The sequence below is a fragment of the Myxocyprinus asiaticus genome, chromosome 6 (assembly GCF_019703515.2).
Source record: "Myxocyprinus asiaticus isolate MX2 ecotype Aquarium Trade chromosome 6, UBuf_Myxa_2, whole genome shotgun sequence".
In the NCBI taxonomy this organism is placed as follows: domain Eukaryota; kingdom Metazoa; phylum Chordata; class Actinopteri; order Cypriniformes; family Catostomidae; genus Myxocyprinus; species Myxocyprinus asiaticus.
In genome coordinates, this window is record NC_059349.1 from 42,726,009 (window position 1) to 42,751,263 (window position 25,255).

Consider the following 25,255-nt stretch of genomic DNA (forward strand, 5'->3'; position numbering starts at 1 on the left):
GCAATTACCCAGCACCCAGTGTACCGCAGGGCTGAAACTGTACCATCCCTCTCCTCTCCTTTTCTCTTCCATCAGCCAAGAGAGAAAATAGCCCTGCAAGGCTTTCCTGGCCAAATTACACCCAGAGATGGGGAAAATTTGGTATAAACATAGATTTCGCCTGGCTGCAGCACATTTGGGGTGAAAACAATTATTTCCACCACGGTTGAGATGCTTCTTCCCATGATGGCGTACACAACAGCATGGCTATTCTATGTGGATATGTGCTGGAGTGCATATTTGAAGTTTCAACACAGAGAGGATCTGTTTGCTTATAATAAAATCTGACACTGTATTTTATTTAAGGCCACGCAAGTAGGCCTATCCATCTACGACAACAGGTGGAAAATTACCGATACAAAAATCTAAAGACAACTACGAATGTTAACCTAATAATAATTATAATAATAATAATAATTGAAATATAAATAAACCATTACCTTTAGAAAGTTCAACACTACCCACATAACATAATTTCTACTTTCATAAAACGGCTATAACAGTTTGTTTACTTCATTTAGTCTGTACCAAAACAAATAGAAACTCCAGTTTTCTTATTAGGTTAGTTGTAAGCCTAATAAATTTCCTTGCATGCCCCAAAATAATGCTGCCTAATAATTTCCACTGTGTTCTTATCGAATGTGTTTGTATTGTGTTTCGTTAATGCAGTTAGTGCTGCCTAAAGAAAATGTATTCAAACTCAATTTTAGGTTCAAGGTTAACATGTTTTTTTATGATTTAATCCCTTTTATCTTTGTTTCTTAAACTGCGCTTTCCCTAAGCAAATCATAAGGTTGTTAAACACATACCATTATTTTATTTCAAAAGAAAACTTTTGCTTAATTCCATGGCCAACAAATAAATAAAAAAATAATTTAAAAAATCTTTATGGAGTGGATGATGAATACAAATTGATGTCAAAAAGCAATGTGTTTTGAATAACTTTTGAATTAAAGTTTTTCATAAAGACAGCGATGATTCGTCACTCTCTTTATTTTCGCTTTAATGATCACCATTTTTATCTAGTTGCTAATCCATACGGTATATGTTACAAGTCACATCTGAGTCTAGAGAGTAGGTTATAACTGGAAAATGTTTCATGCTATTCATAGAACATGTCAGCAGTGAAAATGGACACAACTGGCCTCTCTAATGCATACTGCTTTTAACGTTTTAACATTTTGATAATTATCTTAAAACATAAGTGCGTGATAACTATAATTATAATTCATTAATTATATTATAATAATGAATAATAATTATTAATTAATGATTAACTATTGGGCTACTGCAATATATTTGGCGACTTCCCAGCTCCATGGTTTTGTCATTTCATGATACTGTTGATCATCATCTGTCAATAGTCCATTACACACATACAGACTTTTCCAGAAAATTTACTGCATTTTTCATCCTAGAGATCATGTGTGAACCCAACCTTTTTGAAAATACTGGTAAATCTTGCTCTGGCAATTTCCCTAAATAAGAAGTTGTATCATACATTTCCATATTGATGGTATGTGTGAACAGCACATGTGGTACATTTACCACTAAAGGCAAACCAACAATTTTCCTGTAATTTACCTGGCTGCATGTGTGAAAGGGGCTGACTGTCGCAATCGTCATTTGTCAGATATTATCATTATCCGATTACATCATCCTATCGGCCAGCACTACTAGGGATGGGACTAGGGTTGCGCGGTATACAGCGTTATACTAACGAAATATCGCGATACCAAAAAACTTAAAACGGTACGATATCGGGGGCCTGGGTAGCTCAGTGAGTAAAGATGCTGACTACCACCCCTGGAGTTGTGAGTTCGAATCCAGGGCGTGCTGAGTGACTCCAGCAAGGTCTCCTAAGCAATCAAATTGGCCCGGTTGCTAGGGAAGGTAGAATCACATGGGGTAACCTCTACGTGGTCGCTATAATGTGGTTCTCGCTCTCGGTGGGGCGTGTGGTGAGTTGTGCGGATGCCGCGGAGAATAGCGTGAAGCCTCCACACGTGCTATGTCTCCGCGGTAACACGCTCAACAAGCCACGCGATAAGATGCGTGGATTGAATGTCTCAGATGTGGAGGCAACTGAGATTCGTCCTCCGCCACCAGGATTGAGGTGAGTCGCTACACCACCACGAGGACTTAGAGCGGATTGGGAATTGGGCATTCCAAATTGGGGTGAAAAGGGGAGGAGAGAAAAAAAAAAACCAAACAAACATACGATATCATCTTGTTGCTAATTTCGGTACCATAATACAGTGTGGTGCTATTAGCAAAATTTTACGAGACATTTTTTTGATGAAATCAATGAATATTTTACAATTAATCAAATTAAAATCTTGATATGGCCAAGTGTGATCATTAAACAGTGGAAGCATGTCATTTAATGAAATGATATGCAGTCTACATGCGCTTCAGAATGAACGAGCGGTCATACTTCACGCACACATACGCAAACAGATCATACACGATGAACATAATGCAGTATGTTTAGGGTTTGACAGCTGTGAACACTTACGTGAATTCCTTCTCCAGTGAGATCTCAGCTTCTTTCAATATTTCCTTTAGAATGCGGACCTTATTAAAAACTACCAAACATGAGAAACTAAAAAGGTCCGTCAAAATAAAAGACCGGACAAAATAAAAGCTCTGTTTAACTGGATGTGTGAAATTGAAGACATTATGACAGAAAAATATTACTGTTACATAGAAAAATGTAATATTCAAAGTAATAAGCAATAATACTACTAATAACAATAATTTAATAATAAATGGTTTTATTATTATTATTATCATTATTACATGCAAGCAATATCACAAAAACAAGTGTACTGAATATCAGCACACTGTGATTCAGCCTTAGCAGCCTTGTGCCACAGGTAATCTGATTTTTTTCATTAATGTTTTCATTTATACTGTGAAGCTCTGTTGTGCAGCATTTTATTTTACTAAAAACATTGCTATTTTTGTTGAAAATTTTATTTGATTAAAGCTTTATGTATTCAGTTGATGATAACATTTAATTAAAACATAAAACATGGAAGCCAGAAAAATTAAAACGAACTGCAGAATTTGCAACTGTAAGACTTTATGCAGTTCTTTTAATCAAGTCCTTTTCTGTGTGATTTCATCAGTAATCTGAGGCTATTTATTTGTTACCGAAGTATCGATTTAGTAACGAAACTGTGGTACCAGGGCTGGTATCATACCGAAGCCAAAATTTTGGTATCGGAGCAACCCTAAATGGGACAATATAAAGAATTTCAAAATATCACGAACCAAAATAAATGACGAACCATATCGGGGCAAACTTCGATATTACGAAATTTGCGATATTGTTTTCTGTCCATGGGATCATAAATATGACAATTTTGAAATATGACATCAAAATCTCACTGTTGATTTTTTTTTTTCTACACCATTTAAAGGGTTCGCACAAGGTCCTTGAAGTGCTTGAATTTAGCTTTTAGAATTTTAAGTACTGGAATACCTGAAGAAAAAAAAAAAAAAAAAAAAAAAAAATCGCCTTGTTTTGTTGAAGAGTGCTTCAAACTGCTTAATTATAATGGAACATTTCTTCCATGTAATGTGAGTCCATCAAAGTTGAGATCCATGCACTCCACTTTTATTGAATAATGTGTCACACAGAGCACAGATGCAGTAAAGAAACCGAAAGATTCCAGTCTAGTTAATGTGTGCGCTGAACTTTAGGGACATTGCCAGTTTAGCGTTTGTTATGGAAATTCATTTAAACTCAAATGTAAATACTATTAAATTGTACACATTATTTCAAACAGTGACAGCACATATATTATTATATATGCAATTTCATGATTCAATATTAATTGACAGAATGTAGAATTTTAAAACATTTTGAGAAGTAAAATGATTACAATAATGATGAAAAAAAGTATAAAAATAGCATACCCTAATATATTACTGTTTGTGAAAGTGTGACAAATTTTAAGAAAATGTCTTAATCGACAATCGATAACTTAAATGAAAATCGATTAATCATTAACAATACAAATAATAAACTATCATTGGTGAACAGCTTGGCACTCCAAAAATATAAGACCCATAGTTTTCTTCAATCAAAGCTTTATTATACAAAGTTTGATTTTTGACTGTCCAACCGTTCTAATTCAAACTTGAAAGCAAAATCAATCCTGAGAAAAATTCCTTACTGTAGAAGGAAACATGAAAACATGAAACAGGCACCAAAGTATGCATGTAGCCTACTGTTTGAACATCGTTTAAATAAATACACTTAAGAAATTTGAGTCTTGGTATTTTCATCTTATAGTCAAATAATAACATTCTGTGTGGATAATACAGTTAATAACATACCTCTACACTGGTGACTGAGAATTCAGGTGAATGTACCTGCATGCTCTCCCTGTGAGAATTGACGTGATTGTCGGTGTGGATGACACAGGGAAACCGGCAGATAAACAATGCTGTCATGTTGTACTTTAACACTATCACGGTTTATGCTGTAAACATAATATTCATCTATAGAGAAACGCTCCATGATTACAATTGTTTTTTTAATGCTAAGAATGCAGAGAATGGACTTGCGTTCAAGCTACCTTGGAAGAACGAACTTTGAAGGACCAGAAGATGCAGAATGCATCTACTGCGAGCTTTGAGATGTGCTGCGATTTTCCTGTTGCACAATTGCCTGTCCCAGGCCATTTGTAGCCAGTGAGAGAACTACTGCCATTAAAACACACCAGTGACAGCATTATCATCATACTAGTGAGGTTTTCCAGAATCAGTGACATGTTAAAAGAGTAAAGTCATTTCCTCCATGTGTTTATTACTTTATTAAAATGATGCCCAACAAAACAACAAATGTTGACGGAGTATGATGACTCTTACAAGCCGTCAAAACTTTTGCGAGCTTACAGCAGGAAACTCTTGAGGGAAAACACAACGATACATAAATGTCCTTCATCTGCCACCGTAGTGCTGCTATGACTTCTGGGACTTCAAATGGGTTCTTGCCCACAAGTTACCATCTGATGCATCCTCGACATTCTGCCTCATCAAGATCACATATCCGGGTATTTTATGCATTCTCGGTACTTGCGTTCTTGAGTATTGGAATTGAACTTCGGCAGTGGATGATGAATGATCTCAATATTGATTCTTAAATCCCAAGATTGATCTTTTACTCTATGCGCAACCCTCTACTACAATGAGAGGAAATCGCTCGCATTAGCAACCAAATCTCGTGCTATGCGACTAAAAATTTATATTGGCAACTGGCTATATTGTGAAGTATAGTGGGAGTATTCAGCAGCGAGATCCTTTCACTGCACGTTGAGAGTAAAAGTTGTTCCGTGTAATGTGTGTGTGTCCAAAGACGAGATCCACGTGAACCATTTGTCATTTAATAATATCTTTTTTAATAACCTTTCTGTTCTCTACAGTCAGTTGTTGATTAAAAAAAAACAACAACAAAAAGAAACAATTCTAATCACACATAGGGCAGATGAAATAAAGCTGTTAACAGCCATCTCTCTCTTAACAAGCGCTCATTTACAGACCCTCTTTACAGAAATGGCATCTTTCTTAAAGAGACAGTACTGGTTTTTAAACACGTGTTCAATAAATTAATGTCAATACCTGTAAATAGTGCAAATTATGTAAACAATAAACATGTAACTAAAAATTATATATGCAATATGTTATATTTATTGATTGAATACATGGATTTATTCATTTTTTAAATGCTAAAATGTGACCAAAATGATGAAAAACTAATAAAATATAATTAGTAAAATTATTATTTTCATAATATACCCCTGTATAAATTAATTGCATTAGCTGGGAGAGAATTTCTTCCATATGTAAGCAAAAGGGACATTATAACTGAAACATACCCATATGAATTGATACTGAATCGAAAGCCTTTGAATCGGAATCAAACGAATCAGGAAATCTATATCAATACCCAGCCCTAACATTGAACTAGTACACGAGAACATAAGAACACAAAAAAATGCACATTCAGAAACAACCATTGACCCCCGCTGTGAAGGATGCACATCTTTGTTTTTATTCTGTGTTGCTGACAGGATGTGGCATGCAGCATGCAAGCATCAGTGCACCCTCTAGCAGCAGACAACTGTATACAAAGTCTTTTCTCTATCTGCTGGCATGATTCTTGAATGCGTTTGGGCTGAGATTGATTAATCGGTGGTCAATAAGCTTAATGGATCAAATTATTATGGATGAATAATCGATCATCGATTCTTCATTAACATCCATAATTATACATATATTTCTAGTAGGGCTGCCCCCGACCAAAGATTTTCCTAGTCAACTAGTAGACGTTAGTTTAAGCCATTAGTTGACTAGTCGCACATTTATGATATTAATTTAATTACTTATATATATATATATATATATATATATATATATATATATATATATATATATATATATATATATATATATATATTGGGGGGCATCAGAAAATGTTCCATACAACTGTGGTGAGAAGAGATGTGGGTTGGCGCAGTTTTGGTGCCACAAGGGGGACCTACACAATATTAGGCAGGTGGTTTTAATGTTGTGGCTGATCAATGTAGAATTATGTAGTAGAATTCAGTACCGTAAATCAAGCAAAATACTCACACCCTTTATAAATTTAATTTAAAAACATATAACATTTTCATAAAACACAGGAAATTTAAAAAGAAATCATCAGATTAATCAAAAAATTATCAAAGATTAATCGATTATCAACAGCTGTCAATTGCATGTTATAGAGGAGTTTTGATTGCAACTCATGTTGACATGTTTTTTAATTTTTTAAACAAGCTCTTCAATATGTCCCACCAAAACTCCTTGCTATTATAGGAAACACATCAATAAGGGAAAGAAATCTGCACTCAAACAATTTCATGGGGTCTTTAAACCTCCACTACAGAACTTTGGGTTGAAACCTAAAATTGCAAGCAACTTGTTGGAGGAACATTTTACACGGGTTGTGTTTCAGCACTGATCTTCTGCACAGAGGAAAAGAGACCATTTTAGCGCTTGTTAAACATTTCAATGTAAACTCAATGTAAATACTTAATGTAAATATAGTAGCACTTAAATGTTATACGTGGAATTCCATTTTCATTTTTAGATTCCAAACTTGTGAATATTTTGTGTTGAAAATATGAAATTTCAAACAGTGAAATTTTAAACAATATCTTTTCCATTGTCAGTTGCATTAGTCTTACATGTCATCAAAAGCCTGGCAAATAAAAAATACCATTTACTAGCCACTGGCAATTTTTTATCTAATGTGTCCTTAGAGGGTTGAACACTAGAGCTGCACGATACATCAAATTTATAGAAATATCACAAATGTACATTATACTATGTATATCGCAGTGGCTTGTGTTAACGTAATTTTAATGGCACTGCAAATAGCAGGGAATACAGTGGGTGTGTTATTTTCAATTGGTGTGTGTGCATTCAGTGTGCATAGGCGCTGATCCCGTGAGTGCTCTGGGGCTCAAGATGTCCCCATTAATTTTCTCCATGGTCATTTCAATACTAACCGACTGGGCGATTACATTAGAGAAGACACATTTCAATAAGTTGCACTGTATCTTTCAACAAACTCTCTGATGTTCATTCATGTTTCTTTTTTCATGCTATATGTTGGAAAGAGAGAGAGCATTGTGCCCTGCTCTGTTTGAATGGCCAACTACCACAATCTGTTACACACACACCTTTAAAGAGCATGAATACAACATTTATCATTTGAATTTCAAGTTAAATGTGACATCATTTAAAGGAATAGTTCACCCAAAAAATGAAAATTTGCTGATAATTTACTCACCCTCAGGCCATCCCAGATGTATCGGAGTTTCTTTCTTCATCAAAACAGAATTTAAGACTTTTAGGATTTCATTTCAGACCTCCTCCTCTAAACAATGCAAGTGAATGTACTCCATTTTTTGATGGTCCAAAATGCATATTTAGGGTGCATCAACATAATCCACACGACTCCAGTCGACAAATAAAAGTTCTTCTGAATGCAAACGATTGATTATTTTTAGAAACAAAACAATACTTATATACTTTTTAACTACAAATGTTCACTTCCGTACATCTGTGATGTGCGATCATGAGAGGTTGGTAAGCTCGTTGTTAAGGTCACGCGTCACGTGGAGGAGAAGTCAGGAAGCGCATCATTGTTTACAAGAGAAACTTGTGCTGTTCACAAACCAAAACAGTCCAAAAGCAATTTAAAAACAATATTAAAAAAAAATAAAAAAATAATGTAAACAATGACGCGCTTCCTGACTCCTCCTCCACGTTACGCGTGACCTTACCAACGAGCTTACGTCATCCCTCTCATGAGCGCACATCACAGAGATGTACTGAAGCAAACATTTGTAGTTAAAAAGTATATAAGTATAGTTTTGTTTCTAAAAATAATCAATCGTTTGCACTCAGAAGAACTTTATTTGTCGACTGGAGTCATGTGGATTATTTTGATGCACCCTAAAAAAATGGAGTACATTCACTTGCATTGTTTAGAGGAGGAGGACTGAAATGAAATCCTAAAAATCTTAAATTCTGTTTTGATGAAGAAAGAAACTCAGATACATCTTGGATGGTCTGAGGGTGAGTAAATTATCAGCAAATTTTCATTTTTGGGTGACCTATTCCTTTAAAGGCTGTCATGAATATTCGATATATCGCCCAGCCCTAATCTATAGTGGCTTTCAGATGCAATTTTGAATTGTTCACTCTGTTTAAACAAATCTGCTAAAAGGGCAATGGAAAGTGATACAACAACTTGTGCATTTCTGCAACCTGGGTAACAGAAATAAGAAAACAGCTGCACACACACACACACACACACACACTTAGGGAATCTCGAAAATGTAACAATGTTATGAAATACTCAGAAGTCATGAATATTAGTAAACGTAACTTCACTGGAAAATGTAGCCTATCAAACACATCACAACCTGGAACTTTCCTATAAGAAAATGCTACCACTATTAGCCAATTCTCGGAATCTATCAATTAACAGTATATTTCTAAGAGAGGGCATTCCAAAACACAGTAGGCAGAACTCTATGTGGGAGCAGGATGCTTTCCCAGGCCTCATTGAGGAGGTGAATGAGTTAGTGGAAGGAGGCGGCCAGGGTGGCAGGCTCATAAATAGTTGAGGAGAGCTCCCTCTGATCAGCCAGTCAATGACTGTGATAAAACTGGATATGAAAGACAAGGGGAGATCCTGTGCTCCATCACATCATAAACACTCACACACACTGGCACGGGAGAGTGACCAGAATGACAATGCCTCCCACCGAGAGATAGAGGTTGGGGAGCTCAACGACTACAATAAAACTGTGGATGCGAGGATCAAACAAAGACCATCTAAAAGGTTTTTTAGTGACAAAGGACCTATGGATTCAGCAGGTCAGCCACATCTACTCGTAAAGTTTCAAACTAAGCATTACCTTTCCGATTGTATCAGCTATGGTAAACAGAATCTACATCCAAAATTGGCAAGTCACAATTTCGCTAGCGCAATGGAGCACAATAAGAACGGCTTTAAAATACACACAAATTGTTTGATATACAATGAGTGCCAAGCCTGGGCGATATGTAAAAATAATTTTATCGATAATCGCCTTAAAAAATATTGCGATATCCGATTACATCGTTATTCCCCCTGCCGAGGGTCGGTGAATTTTTTTGCTTTATTGATTTTGCTTTAAAAATGTAATAAATTTATTGAAACACAAAAAACAAAAACAAAAAGACATTTCTCAATTCAAATTGCACTATAAACTAAACAAAAAAAGCAATAAAATAAAGTGATCAAAAAAATCTTACTTAACCACCTCCCCAAATCCAAAAATTTACCGTCTCCAATGGCTCCATTTGCCATCAAGCAAGCATCGTCAACGACAACGGGTGGAAAATTACTAATAGCCTACAGATGAAGAACGAAGACAATTATAAATGTAAAGACAATAATAATAAAAATAAATAAGCCTAATAAATTCCCTTGTGTTCCCAAAATCATGCTGCCAAATGTGTGTTCTTATCGAATTTGTGATTGTATTGCATTTTGTAATACTGTTAATGCTCCATAAAGAAAATAAACAAACTCAATTCTAGGTTCAAGGTGAATGTGTCTTGTATTAATTTATGCTTAAATAACTTTTGTCTTTGTTTCTTTAATACAAAGATATATATTACTGAACCTGCAGAGTTGCGTTTACAATGCATGCCAACCGCGTGGAAATAAAGCGAACTATACAGCACCTCCTGAGATGATCGGAGAAAATTTGCAGCATTCTCATAGACGACATTAGTCTTGCAAACAGTCTGAAACAGACAAATGAAACTCAGACAAATGAAACACAGAAAATGAAACACAGAAAATGAAACGGAGAAAAAAAAAAAAAAAAGTGAAAACTCTTTACATGCGTTTGTTCCACGAGACAGGTTTGCGCACCTCTGAACAAACAGCGAATCAGACACAAGCATTGACAGTTTTTCTATTGTCTGTTCTTAATAATATATTAAAGTGTGTTTCTTCAAGTGCATGTCTTTGTGACTAACAGCATTTCTTTTCATGTGTCACTCCGAGACGTCTTACAGGTCGCCCGCGTGTTGCGGGCAGATGATCAAATTTACCCGCACATGAAATGCATTTGGACGAGGAGCTTGCGAACTGGATTCAGCCTCGTCGCATTTTGCGGGTTGCGGGCGCTAGCTTCACATCCAGGCCACTGTTTAATATATTTGGCAACTTCCCAGATCCATGGTTTTACCATTTCCCAATATTGTCGATTATCGTCTGTTTGCATTTGGCACTGGGATCTTTGTAAGACATCATCGATATCCGATTACATCGTCCTTTCACCCAGCACTAATGAATGCTTTTTAGATAAACTTGATAATTTATAGATATTGATTTCTAGATAACTTTCTAGATAGACTTGGTTTAGATAAAATGAATACCTACACTGGCTATAAATTATTTTGCAGTTTTCTTATTCTATTATTTCTGAACATCTGGGTTTATTAGATTTGAATATATTTTATTATATACTGTTGACAACTTCCCCCGTGGAACATTTGTACATTTTTCTTGCACACCTTAAAAAACAAAACAAATAGAGATAAAATTTGTATACCATATCGCCCAGCCCTAATAAAATTGGTATTAAAGCAATCCATTCTAACTCATGGAAGTGAACTGCTATTGATACAGATAATTTGCATTTTTGCATGTCCGCAATTACACGTAATACACTATAATGCATTTCTCATAGCTGCTTGTCTCTGAAGTCACTTTCACACATACACACATTCAGCATTTTCTGGAAAATTAACACCATTTTTCAGTTTAGAGGTCATGCGTGAAAAGGACTCAATGGGAAATACTGGTAAATCAGCTCTGTCAATTTCCCAGAATGTAAAAGTTTTGATGCCATGTCTGATCACAGCTGTAAGATTACCTGTTTGAGTTCATACAATGTTAGCTTGCGCTAACATTAGGAGTCTAATTTGGGCAAATCCCAAACTTCTGATGAAATGCCGGATGACGCAATTACTCCACCCAATTATACGCCTGTGACTCAGGAGTCCAAAAACATGTCAGATTGAACAAAGATAAATTAAAGCACTTCTTTTCAAGATGTCATTGAGTTAATGACAAAATATGAGGCATTATATTTTAATTATGCAATTTTTTTACTTTTTGTAACAGACTACTTTATAACAGCCTATAATAAAGAATAAGTGAGACACTAGACAACTCAGCAATTGCAATTCAGCAGCTAAAGACGTCGGTCTGACATACAGTATACGTACATGTCTATGTGCCCCCCCTCCCTCCCGAGTACTCGAGTAATCACTTTGAGTACTCCAGTAGACAAAATGACCAAAATGCCCATCCCTACCACCACGTTGGCTGCTACGTGGAGCCTACAATGTAGGTTCGACACAGAAGAAAAATATTCGGCCTAAAGTATAAGGGGGCAGACAGACAGTTGATACCGTAAACAGTCCTGCATCGAGATATACAAATATCCACCATTTACCCAATAAAATACAAGAAGCTCATAATTTAGGGATAAAACAGCAATTACTTTATGCTCGGAAGACCGGTAAAACCACAGATACACATTTAAGACAGACTTACTGTTGACCAATTTAGACAGGGCAATTTTTCCACTTTGCAGGGCACTTTGCAATTTGCTAGTCACTTAGCTCACAACCTGTCTTACCATAAGCAAAGGTTTCACTGAGAGTTAGTTACGTCAAGGGGTTAGACCTCTGGGCTTCAAGAAAACATCTAGCAGCTGCCATCTATTCACTTAAGTGTGAGGAAGCGTGAGATGATCTGGATCAAACTGTGGATTCCCAGGAGTGGGGTGATAAAAATTTCATGGCAGGAAGGACCATGTGACCTGAGGAGAAGGGGGTGGGGGCATGTGCTTTGGTACTGGGTACCACCACCTGGCCCTGATGCATTATTGAACACCATTCATTCTAATGCACCTTCAAGGGGCACCTTGTATATAGTCATCAGAAACATTGAGTGTGAGAGCTAGGAACGGGACCTTTGGATTCAGAAGGTCCAGTTTGGAAGCCCAAAAGCTTTAAGAGGTCATAGAGGGATGAGAATGGAGGAACTACAGCGTAAGGGACTGGAAGAAGTATCTTCTCTGGTCTGGCTGTGAGGGCAGATGCCAAAGCAAATTAGATCAAGATCATTAGATAGGTTAATCACAATAATTGCAACAGTGTTAACTATGACTTTATTCCAAATAATGACAAAACCTTGATACTGAAGAATGTAAGTATCGAGTCAATTAATTGTGCAATGATTGCATATACTGTGTTAATGTGATACAATTTTTTGTTGACTGCGACTAAAAATGTTTTTCCAAACAAACCTAATCCTAACCATCAAAGTAAAGCCTTTATAAAACTAGTGGTCAGTGGTTGTTAAGGTGTTCTGGGTGGTTGCTAGGGCATTGCTAGGTGGTTTTGATGGTTTTTTTAAGTCAATATAGTTTTTTTTTTGGTTTTTTTTGCCTTTCATCATCTGTGATGAAATATGAAGTCCAATAATTTAGAGAATTAATAGCAATCTCTCCACAACAAGCTGCATGATTTAAGCAATCATTCATATCCGTAGCACAAACAGTGCAGGGGTTAAGTTCAACTCAATTGAAAAAACCCTATCCTCAAGCATAAGCAATACTTAAAGTGATGCTTGATTAGCAAGCACCACTAAAAAAAAAAAAACATTCTATATATGTTTTTATTTAAATAACACTATTCAAATTCATCTCTCCTTTATGTGCCACATTCTCCCTCATATTCAAATGACAGAGAGCTGGTGTTAAAGTCGGCATGAAACGGAAGTTGCAACCGATTTTACTTCCGTATTGTGATGTATTTCCGAGTGAAACAGCTTATCAAACAAGAAAAAAAATGTAGGCCGGGGATTTGAGTTTATCCATTGGTCGTTGATTGGATTGTGAAAATATGGGCGTTGCATAGCAGAATGGAGGAAGATCTGAATGCGAGTTTGCAGTGGACACACACACCCCTACCACCATGTTGTTCGTGTCAGAGCCGGTTATCGGTGAAATTGAGCAGTGATCAACACATTTATGAACAAACTGACAACATAAAAGCACAAGCACATCACGGTCTTTGCTTACGAAAAAGCTGTAGCTGTTGAAAAATGAGCGAGTAAAAGATAACCATACTTTAACGTTTTGAATCACAATACACTAAAGGAAAAAAAGACTTACTAGTGCAGATAACTGCATTCAAAAATATAAATAAACTCCAGAGGCATCCAAAGCGTTGTATTCATTAGTGATCATCTCAGCAATTCAGGCGTAAAATGTCTCGAACACAACTGCAAATTCGGCATTATTCCTCTTCATTCGTAATGTAAATTCAAGCCAGCTGACCCGTAACCAAGTAAATTTGGGTTAAGGAACAACAGTTTTGAAGGAAAATAGATGAAAATACACCTTGCCATCTTCACCAACATGCGACTGACGCTTCGTTCAACACTACGCAAGGTTGTGGTATTTATAAGAAAGGCGCAGGGTTTAAGTGGACTAAATGATTGGAGAAGTCCTGCATACGTCACCAGAGTCTGTCATATCACCAGAAGATCGAGTTATTACATTTTAATTAAAGATTACGAGGTCAAAAACAAATGTAAAAAATAAAAACATATGCATGGATGAATTGTTCACAATAATATCAATAACATGCATTTAGAAAATAGATAGGGTGAATTTCATTTCATGCCGACTTTAATGTATGCACACCTGATTAGCAAAATCTAAATGTGCACTCTCTCAAGAGGAGCAAAGGACATATAAAGAGGCATATTATGGAGATGGGGGGTGGTGGAGACTTAGTCGTTGACTGAGGCTTCAGGAGCCTGCGGCTTGCTGTCTCAATCAAAGCGCAGCCTCCCTGTTCAAAAGCCCGAAAAGAGGTCTGCTGGAGGGTATGCCCAGGGGAACAACCGACTACTCTCTCAGCCTCTTCCCCCCTCTTTCTTTACAGATCTACAGTGTTCCACTGGGAGAAAGCCGTACCAATCTGAGGTGTTCAGAACAGCTAATTCAAGCACTGTCAGGGGTGCAGAACAGTACTGCAATATTTTACCTCACAATACTGTATTGAATTTCTAATGACAAAATTTATATTTTAAGTTGCTTTTTTTAAATCAGAGGGTTACTTCACTCAAAAATGCAACTTATTTCCCCTCATGTTGTTCCAAACCCGTTTGACATTCTGTCTTTCATGGAACATAGGCAAAATGTTTGCCTCAAGTCACAGTTCACTTGCCCTGCATTTCTTCCATAAAATGAAAGTGAATGGTGACTCACAAAAACATTCTGCCCAATGCTATATGCCAGGGACACTTAATAGGTGGACCGAATCCGGACTGAAGGACAATTCAGTCCAGACCGAGATCTAAACCTTAGTGCTAGTTATATGACACCTGGCTAAGTGATCGTGTAAGCATACGTTTATACGCGCTCGGAGAGTGTCCAGCGCTATGCGCTTATCCTCTAGTGCTGAATGCGCTTTTATTCCTGTAGCGGAGACACCACTACAGATACTGGCATCTTCGCTTAAACACACTGCAGAAAACAAACATAAAGCAAAGTGAAGCTGTCTTCATCTGTCTGATGTGTGATTAAGGCAGTTCAGCTAATCCAGGTTTGTGTCGGGACAAGTTAACGTGCCGCCTTTAGACAATAAAGTTTTTAGCTTCAATAATCAGGATTTTAGGAGCCTTTCGTAATAAACTAAAACTAATTCTAATTTTGTGAAAATTATTCACAGACGTCATCATGACATGGGTGGCAAGGAAAGCCTATTTGTATTTAAATAATCAAACAGTATTTTAATGCTTCACTGTTGTTATGTAAATTGTTTGATTGTAATTTAGTAGATTCTCACTTTAAGGAAAATATAAAAATGGTCCATTCCAACTTTTACATATTTTCTATTTTTTATTTATTTTCTTTTTTTATTTATCCCCTTTTCTCCCAATTTGGAATGCCCAATTCCCACTACTTAGTAGGTCCTCGTTGTGGCGCGGTTACTCACCTCAATCCGGGTCATGGAGGACAAGTCTTAGTTGCCTCCGCTTCTAAGACCGTCAATCCACGCATCTTATCATGTGGCTCGTTGTGTATAACACCGTGGAGACTTACAGCACGGGAGGCTTATGCTACTCTCCACGATCCACACACAATTACCATGCACCCCATTGAGAACGAGAATCCCTAATCGTGACCACAAGGAGGTTACCCCATGTGACTCTACCCTCCCTAGCAACCGGACCAATTTGGTTGCTTAGGAGACCTGGCTGGAGTCACTCAGCACACCCTGGATTCGAACTTGTGACTCCAGGGGTGGTAGTCAGCGTCAATACTCGCTGAGCTACCCAGGCCCCCAGACTTTTACATATTTATCAATTTTTTCTCAGGGCATAACCCCTGAATCCCCATATTTGTATCCGTCAAAAGGCCTCCTATGTCCCATACATACACTGGTGGCCAAAAGTTTGGAATAATGTACAGATTTTGCTCTTATGGAAAGAAATTGGTACTTTTATTCACCAAAGTGGCATTCAACAGATCACAATGTATAGTCAGGACATTAATAACGTGAAAAATTACTATTACAATTTGAAAAAAAATTCAGAACTTCTTAAACTACTTAATGTTCTCATCAAAAAATCCTCCATGTGCAGCAATGACAGCTTTGCAGATCCTTGGCATTCTAGCTGTCAGTTTGTCCAGATACTCGGGTGACATTTCACCCCACGCTTCCTGTAGCACTTGCCATAGATGTAGCTGTCTTGACGGGCACTTCTCACGCACCTTACAGTCTAGCTGATCCCACAAAAGCTCAATGGGTTTAAGATCCATAACACTCTTTTTCCAATTATTTGTTGTCCAATGTGTGTGTTTCTTTACCCACTCTAATCTTTTCTTGTTTTTCGGTTTCAAAAGTGGCTTTTTCTTTGCAATTCTTCCCATAAGGCTTAGCACCCCTGAGTCTTCTCTTTACTGTTGTACATGAAACTGGTGATGAGCAGGTAGAATTCAATGAAGCTGTCAGCTGAGGACATGTGAAGCATCTATTTCTCAAACTAGAGACTCTGATGAACTTATCCTCTTGTTTAGTTGTACATCTGGCATTCCACATCTCTTTCTGTCCTTGTTAGAGCCAGTTGTCCTCTGTCTTTGAAGACTGTAGTGTACACCTTTGTATGAAATCTTCAGTTTTTTGGCAATTTCAAGGATTGTATAGCCTTCATTCTTCAAAACAATGATTGACTGATGAGTTTCTAGAAAAAAACGTTTCTTTTTTGAAAAAATTTATTGACCTAATATTGACCTTAAGACATACCAGTCTATTGCATACTGTGGCAACTCAAAAACAAACACAAAGACAATGTTAAGCTTCATTTAACGAACCAAATAGCTTTCAACTGTGTTTGATATAATGGTAAATGATTTTCTAGTACCAAATTAGCAATTTAGCATGATTACTCAAGGATAAGGTGTTGGAGTGATGACTGCTGGAAATGGGGCCTGTCTAGATTTGATTTAAAAAAAATTACTTTTTTAAAATAGTTATGGTGCTGTTTTTTACATCAGTAATGTCCTGACTATACTTTGTGATCAGTTGAATATCACTTTGGTGAATTAAAGAACCAATTTCCTTCCGAAACAGCAAAAACTATACATTATTCCAAACTTTTGTCCGCCAGTGTATATAAACTCAGCAAAAAAAGAAACGTCCCCTTTTCAGGACACTGTAATTTAAAGATAATTTTTAAAAAATCCAAATAACTTTACAGATCTTTATTGTAAAGGGTTTAAACAATGTTTTCCTTGCTTGTTCAATTAACCATAAACAATTAATGAACATGCACCTATGGAACGGGTGTTAAGACACTAACAGCTTACAGACGGTAGGCAATTACGGTCACAGTTATAAAAACTTAGGACACTAAAGAGACCTTTCTACTGACTCTGAAAAACACCAAAAGAAAGATGCCCAGGGTCCCTGCTCATCAGCGTAAATGTGCCTTAGGCATGCTGCATGGAGACATAAGGACTGCAGATGTGGCCAGGGCAATAAATTGCAATGTCTGTACTGTGAGACGCCTAAGACAGCGCTACAGGGAGACAGGAAGGACAGCTGATTGTCCTTGCAGTGGCAGACCTATGTAACAACACCTGCACAGGATCGGTACATCCGAATATCACACCTGGTGGACAGGTACAGGATGGCAACAACAACTGCCTGAGTTACACCAGGAATGCACAATCCCTCCATCAGTGCTCAGACTGTCCGCAATAGGCTGAGAGAGGCTGAACTGAGGGCTTGTAGGCCTGTTGTAAGGTAGGTCCTTACCAGATATCACCGGCAACAACGTATGGGCACAAACCCACCTTCGCTGGACCAGACAGGACTGGCAAAAAGTGCTCTTCACTGACGAGTTGCAGTTTTGTCTTGGTGGAAGACTGGGGTAACGTCTCACAGCAAGAACTGGCAAATCTGGTGCAGTCCATGAGGAAGAGATGCACTGCAGTACATAATGCAGCTGGTGGCCACACCAGATACTGACTGTTACTTTTGATTTTGAATCAGGGACATTTTATTCCATTTCTGTTAGACACATGTCTGTAAAACTTGTTCAGTTTATGTCTTAGTTGTTGAATCTTTTTATGTTCATACAAATATTTACACATGTTAATTTGCTGAAAATAAAAGCAGTTGAAAGTGAGAGGACTTTATTATGAATGTAAAAATATTTAAATACAAAAACTGGATTGCTGTCATTTAGCTTCAAAACGAACTTGATCTTTTAATATTCATATCCAAGAGCCCTCGACTGATGAAGACTTGATGAAATATTTCAACCTTTTGGTAGAAGATCCCTCAGACCCCACTACTTTGGCTGTCTCTTGGCCCCCAATGTCCTCATCCCTGCCCAGTTCTGAAGAGACTATTTTGATTGTTTTTTTTTTTTTTTAACCAAGTACTATTGCTGCCAACGTGGCAAGTTATAAAAACTATTAAAAAAAATATACATTATATAATTTCATAGCTATATGACACCGTGCAAGCTACGTACTATTATCCGGACCTTTGCTGGGAAGGAAATGTAAAGACCGAACCTCTTGGAACTTTAATTGATTACACCTGTTATATGCCATATGGGTTTGGAACAACAAGAAGGTAAGTAAATGATGATCGAATGTTAATTTTGGGGGGTAACCATGCATTTAATATTTCTGAAAAAAAAAAAAAAAAAAGGTTGACTGCCAATCAGATCAAGTGTGAGAGAAGACAAACATACACAGCCATCAGTTCAACAAACATTGAGCGTGTTTACATGCAAGATCTTACACCAATTATGCTTAAAGGAATAGTTTACCCCAAAATGAAAATGATCTCATTATTTACTCATCCTCATGCCTTCCTAGATGTGTGTGACTTTCTTTCTTCTGCAGAACACAAACGAAGATTTTTAGAAGAATATCTCAGCTCAATACAATGCAAGTGAACGTGTGCCAAAATCTTGAAGCTTGAAAAAGCACATACATCCATCATAAAAGTAATCCAAACAACATCAATTGGATTGTCTTCTGAAGCAAAAGGCTAGGTGTGTGTAAGAATTAGATCAATATTTAAAACGTATTTTTTCTATAATCATCGCTTCCGGCCAGCTGTGGTTTGGGCGTTCACAAGAAGGTTGAGTTCAATCTTCCTCTCGCATGATGTAAGCACATTGGCCTGTCGATATCGCCTAATCCCTCGGCTGGTCTAAAATCAGCAGGGGAAAAATGCTCACTGCACAGCCCTCAATACTTTTAGTCATTTAATGGGTGAATTGATAACCCAGTGAACAGCGATCAGCCATATCGTCAGTACCTCAGGATAGGGAATCAGTGAAAAATGTAAATTTTCCTTTTGCGATGATGCCCGCGGACATAATCTAACGTTTTTCAGTAGGTTGAGGCATCCAGGATAAGCACAAGCAAGCACCATTATGAAAAAGAAACAGATACAAATGCAAATCTATAGCAAAACCAATTCAGCTTCTATATAACATTCTACCTCTGTTGTAAACAACACTGCGCTTCAGTTTTTTTTTGTATTTCACGATTCAGTTCTAACGTGATCTTGCCAACACGCTTACAACAAGCCAGAGACAGTTTAAACGCGACCCTCTAATGAACATGCATACCTCAGCTGGCCGGAAACGATAATTTATAGTAAGAAAAGATTTAAATATTGATCCGTTTCTTACACACACCTAGCTTCGCTTCAGAAGACATTAATTAATCCACTGGAGTCGTATGGATTACTTTTATGATGGTTATACTGCATGTGCTTTTTGAAGATTCAGCATTTTGGTACACATTCACTTGCATTGTATGGACCAACAGAGCGGAGATATTTTTCAAAAAATCTTCAAAAAAGAAAGTCATACATATCTGGGATCGCAGTAGGGTTAGTAAATGATGGGATCATTTACATTTTTGGGTAAACTAATCCTTTAATAAGCTGACAATGCTTAAGGTTTTCCTTTATCGCTGGAACACATCATCAGTGATGCATCTTGGGGTCATAGGGTGTTTTGGGTCTTGCAACATAGGACACCATCACCCAGGCGACCCAGCCAGGGTTTATCAGACCCCAGCTTGTGTCCCAGCAGCATTGGTCCACGGGTCCTCTCTCTTTATAATGATAAATAGGACTGGGTAAAAATATCGATTTTTCCGATGCATCACAATCTTTACTCTTTGTGCAACTCTCTACACAATGCAAGTAAATCACTTACATATGAGAACAAATTTCAGGCTTTGTGACTGAAATGTCTGTGTTTAGCCACTGACTGGTAATTTTTCAGATTTCACTCACCAGTGATGGAGTAGTGTAGCGGCAAAGAAGTTCAGCACAGAGATGCTTTTACTGTAAGTAAAAGTTTGGTTTTACTTATTCCGTGCAATGTGCAAAAGACGAGATCCACGCAATCCTTTTGTCATTAAATATGGTCTCTTTTGATACCCTTTCTGTTCTTTACAGTCAAATGTTGATCAAAAAATACATTTGATTCTAATCACGAATAGCTCAGATGAGGTAAAGAAGCCATTCCAGTCCTCTCTTGTTAATATGCGCTCATTTACAGAACTGATGGTTTTCTTAAAGTGACAGTCCTGATTTTTAGCACGTGTTCTACAAATCAATGTAAATACTTGTTAGTATAAATTATGCATTAAACAATAAACAAATAACAAAATATATTATATGCAATATAATATCTTATTTATTGATTTAAAATTTTTTCTTAAAGCTAAAATGTGACCAAAATGAAAAACAAATAAAATATATATTTTTTAATTAATATTTTCATAATGTACCTAGTTAGAAGGTCCCCTGCATAATTTACAGCATTAGCTTGGAGAGCTTTTCTTCCATATGCAAGCAAAAAAGTGAGAACTTGGCAATCCTATACTGCAGATGTTGTTAAAAATTTGTATGACAAATAGAGGTCTGCAACCCGACCCGGGCCCAACGGGCCCTGAGAACCCGACAGGTTTCGGGCCAGGTTCGAGTCAGTTTTTCAAGTAGGACTTCGGGTTCAGGTTTGTATGAATGAAAAAATAAACAGGCCTAACGAACTTGTTTCGTGCACGTGCTCTCACTCACAGACACACATGAATGGACAAGTTAGGGGCCGTTCACACCAAATGTGTTTTTGCATGCATCTGTTCTGTTTTCCCAATGTTTTCCTATGTAAACACATGCTGGACGAATGTCTTTGACATTTGCACCGTGTCTCGCTTTTTCTTCAGTGTCTCGCACAGGACCGGCACATTTTAAACACAATGTCAAGTTAAAAAGAACTTCACATTTCAAAAACGCATGTTGAGACACATGCACTCTGTTTCATTGTTTGCGCTGCGTCTAAATTGTTTTTAGCACAGTTGTCACAAAGATTCAACAATCTGAACAAGTTCAGGCTGCATAGAGGGGACTGCTGCAGTGTTTCATATTATCCAGATTGTTCTGCACCAAGTGAAGTTTCCGTGCATAAACGGTGAGTCAATGCTTTTTTTCCCTTCTGCTCTAGTGTACTGAGGGGCTGCTGTGCCTTGTTAAAACTGTGTATGTTTACTGTTTCAGTATTGTTACGAATGTTGCCTATATGCCTACATAAATTACAGCCTATTGCAACAGTACTTGCTTGCTAGGAGAAGAAATTAGATATTAAGCGATTTCGGGTTAGAGTTGGGTTTGGGTTTAAAATCTGACGGTATCATTCTGGCTGGGTAGGGTCGGGCCACACGGTCTCGTGTACGGGTCGGGTTTCATTTTAAGGCCCGTGCATTTGTAAGTCGCTTTGGATAAAAGCATCTGCTAAATGACTAAATGTAAATGTAAGCAAAATAGACATTATAGCTGAAATATAGCCTACCCATTTGAATTGAATCAAAACCGGAATCAATGGAATCGAGAGCTTGTGAAACGGAATCGAAACAGGAAATCTGTATCAATACCCAGCCCTTATGATAAATATGCTGAAATCAAGTTTGTTTATTCCCTCACATATTTTTTTTTTTTTTTCCAAAACAGACATGCCTATGCTCTAAACCAGTGGTTACCAAGCCTGTTCCTGGAGGCCCCCCAACTGCACATTTTGTATATCTCCCTTTTCTGACATACCCAATTCAGGTCTTGAAGTCTCCACTAATGAGCTGATGGGTTGAATCCGGTGTGTTTGATTAGGGAGATATCCAAAATGTGTAGTGTTGGGGGGCCTCCAGGAACAGGGTTGGGAACCACTGCTCTATACTACTTTTATGGCCAAGTAGGAACTTTAGCACTTGTTGCGCAAAGAAACCCAATGAAGATGAATGAGATTCCAGTGAGTAAAAGACTGCGATATCTCCCAGTTTTGAATTTACAACACATTAAACAAAGAATCACAACCCAGACACTGATATAATATTGCACCGCCAGGTGGGTTTGTTTTGAGGTAACTGACAAAAAAAAAAAAGAGCTGATGTTACGGTGTGCAGCAACATGAGGTCTTACTGCAAAATAGCCTCACTATATAGCACTGTGGGGAGTCTTGAGTGCATTGGAAACATTAAACACAGGTCAGATTGCTTGTCCTAAAATATAATGCCAGGTGCAAAATACTATTTTCATAGCCTCACAGAGGGGCTCACAGAGAAGGAAATACAGCCATCAAGAGGGTTCACTCAGCAAACATCACAAGGGCTTTTGGGAGGTGACATTTTTCATTAGAAACTAACCAAGTGAGTACAAATCAGATGACACTTTTTGACAGCTCAAAAAGAAAAATCTTTGTAAGGTATCGTTAGAGATAAACAGGTCCCCACGTTCCGCTCTCATCACAACAGAGCCCACACGAAGTCCTCACATCAAAGAAATCCCCCAAATGCATGCCTTGAGCACACCTGACATCTCGCCCGAGGCTCTCTGATAAAACCATCTTTAAACATGAATGAATTACACATCTCCATACTACAAAGGCATCGTTAGGAAATCATGTTTTCAAGCTTCCTAGCAATTATTCACAGTCAAGGGAGATGGGTAAAAACGACAAGCTCCTAAAAAGTCCTCTGATGAAACCAAAGTGCCAAACTGAGGATCCATCTGTGCTTTTGGCCAGAAATGATGCCCTTCTGATGGATACATTTTTCATAAATTGGATTTTATATTAGCGCACCACAAGTTGCAATGCAAAGTGTGTACTGAGACCTGAAACTCTCCACTACTGAGAAAAAAAAAAAACAGTGTTCATTCAATTTAACAGAGCTGCTTCATGGACCTACAATTGGCCCTGTGAACATCCAGGACATTATATGTAAATGAACAATGTCGAAATGTACACACTCATGTGGTTTCAGTGTATCTTCAACAAAGCAACTTGTATGGTCAATAGTCTCTTAAACTAAGGCGTTCAACTATGATCTTCATAAATGTAATGATTTGTATAAGAATAGCAGATGAATTAGGTTTTTTACCAGAAACGCTGAACTTGAATACAGTTGTAGTCTATGAAACAAGCCAAACCTCATACTCAGTGTAACAACATTGTTTCATGGACATGGGACACATACACCAGCCATCACTGAATTATGAGACCTTATCATGAAGTTTCTGACAACCTTACAAACTAGCAAAAGTTTGATCACTGCCACAAGGTTGTGCCACATCGATTTGCATCCCTGGAACTACATCAAACTAGGATATAACAATGTTTTCATTTAAACAACACTGTACACATACTAAATGCACAAACCAATATCCGGAAGGATGACTTCTGACTGCTTAAATGCTACAATCCTACTCCTGATAAATTGAAAATCAGACTTCTGAGTTGCAACAAATATAGAAATTCAGAATTCATAACTTTCAGTGGGACGCAGATCAATGAATGAAAGTAATGAAAACCAATTAAAATATTCTACATTCCGCAGACATCCTCCACAGGATCATTCAATCAGATCATTAGACTAGTTTCAATAGCTGCACTTGTACATTCTAACATGTTTATGTTCATCAAAGGTGAGAACATAATTTCATTACACTTCTGTACGTCTAAGGAACCAGCTCATGCACAAGAACCCAATGTGATGTATTTCACATCAGCTTATTGCAAATCGGAAGGTAAAAGTTGCTGCTGTGATGGAGCATGTTTCTGAGCCCAAAGAAGATCATGAGCATCAGTGCATATGCGTGCATCCTAGCTTTCCACAAACTCTTCTCATCATCTGAACGCATAACAAATGTCAGGCCATGTGCATATGTGTGTGACACTTCACGTAACATCTACTACCTGAATGCATGGCGAAGTAAACTATTTTAAATGAAGAAATCTTTGTAGAACAAGCATAAAGGAGCATGCATCCAACTAAACAACAAACAAAAAAACAACACAGTAAATCACAAAACACAGCAAAATTATTATTGCACAGTCACACTGCACCGAATATTCAAATAAAACAACTTTGTGAAAGCGTGCAACACACCGCAGGCATCAGGGAACGTGCAGGTTTTTGCTCTGTATGTGACAATGCAAAATTTCACTTACTTCTCTCTTGCTTGACTATCAGATGGGACGACAGCTCCTTTCCCTTTGGCGTACATGGTGGACTCTGTTTTAAGACTTTGAAGCAACTCAACACCTGTCAAAGGAAGCGGCCAGGAAAACGTTCTATCTCCATAGCTACCAGCTTTGTGTGTTTTCCTCCTGTTTCTTACATCTCCAACACTGGCCACAAATCAGGCACAGTTTCTAATGGGGGGACTTGAAACAGTCTACTGGTGGATTTTTTTTTTTTTTTTTTTTTTTTTTTTTTTTTCAATCGCTGTTCCAGGATTGTGCTCGCCCTCCCTCTGCTGTAGAGAAAAGGGGGGGCTACTTAAAGGGGAATGCGCACGTTAGCTGTTCGTCGGATTGAAGACCTGTGTCATCATCAAGTTGTAAACTTTGTATATGTAATATGCGTAGAGATATTCTAAGATAATAATATTTATATATAATATTTTAAATAGCAATACATTTAGCTGATGCAAGAAGTGGCTCGAGCAAGGCTACTGAGTT

General features: G+C 37.5%; 1 protein-coding gene across 2 annotated transcripts in view; it reads right to left on the reverse strand.

Annotated features, from left to right (window-relative positions):
* LOC127441923 (single-stranded DNA-binding protein 3-like) overlaps positions 1 to 24,952 on the reverse strand; it is a 140,992-nt gene extending 116,040 nt beyond the window's left edge. For both annotated transcript variants that reach the window (XM_051699497.1, XM_051699496.1), the window contains exon 1: positions 24,743 to 24,952. In XM_051699497.1, coding sequence (XP_051555457.1) covers positions 24,743 to 24,798 — 56 coding nt within the window. In that variant the 5' untranslated portion in view covers positions 24,799 to 24,952. The remainder of the gene's footprint in view (positions 1 to 24,742) is intronic.
* Between the last annotated feature and the right edge of the window lie 303 nt (positions 24,953 to 25,255).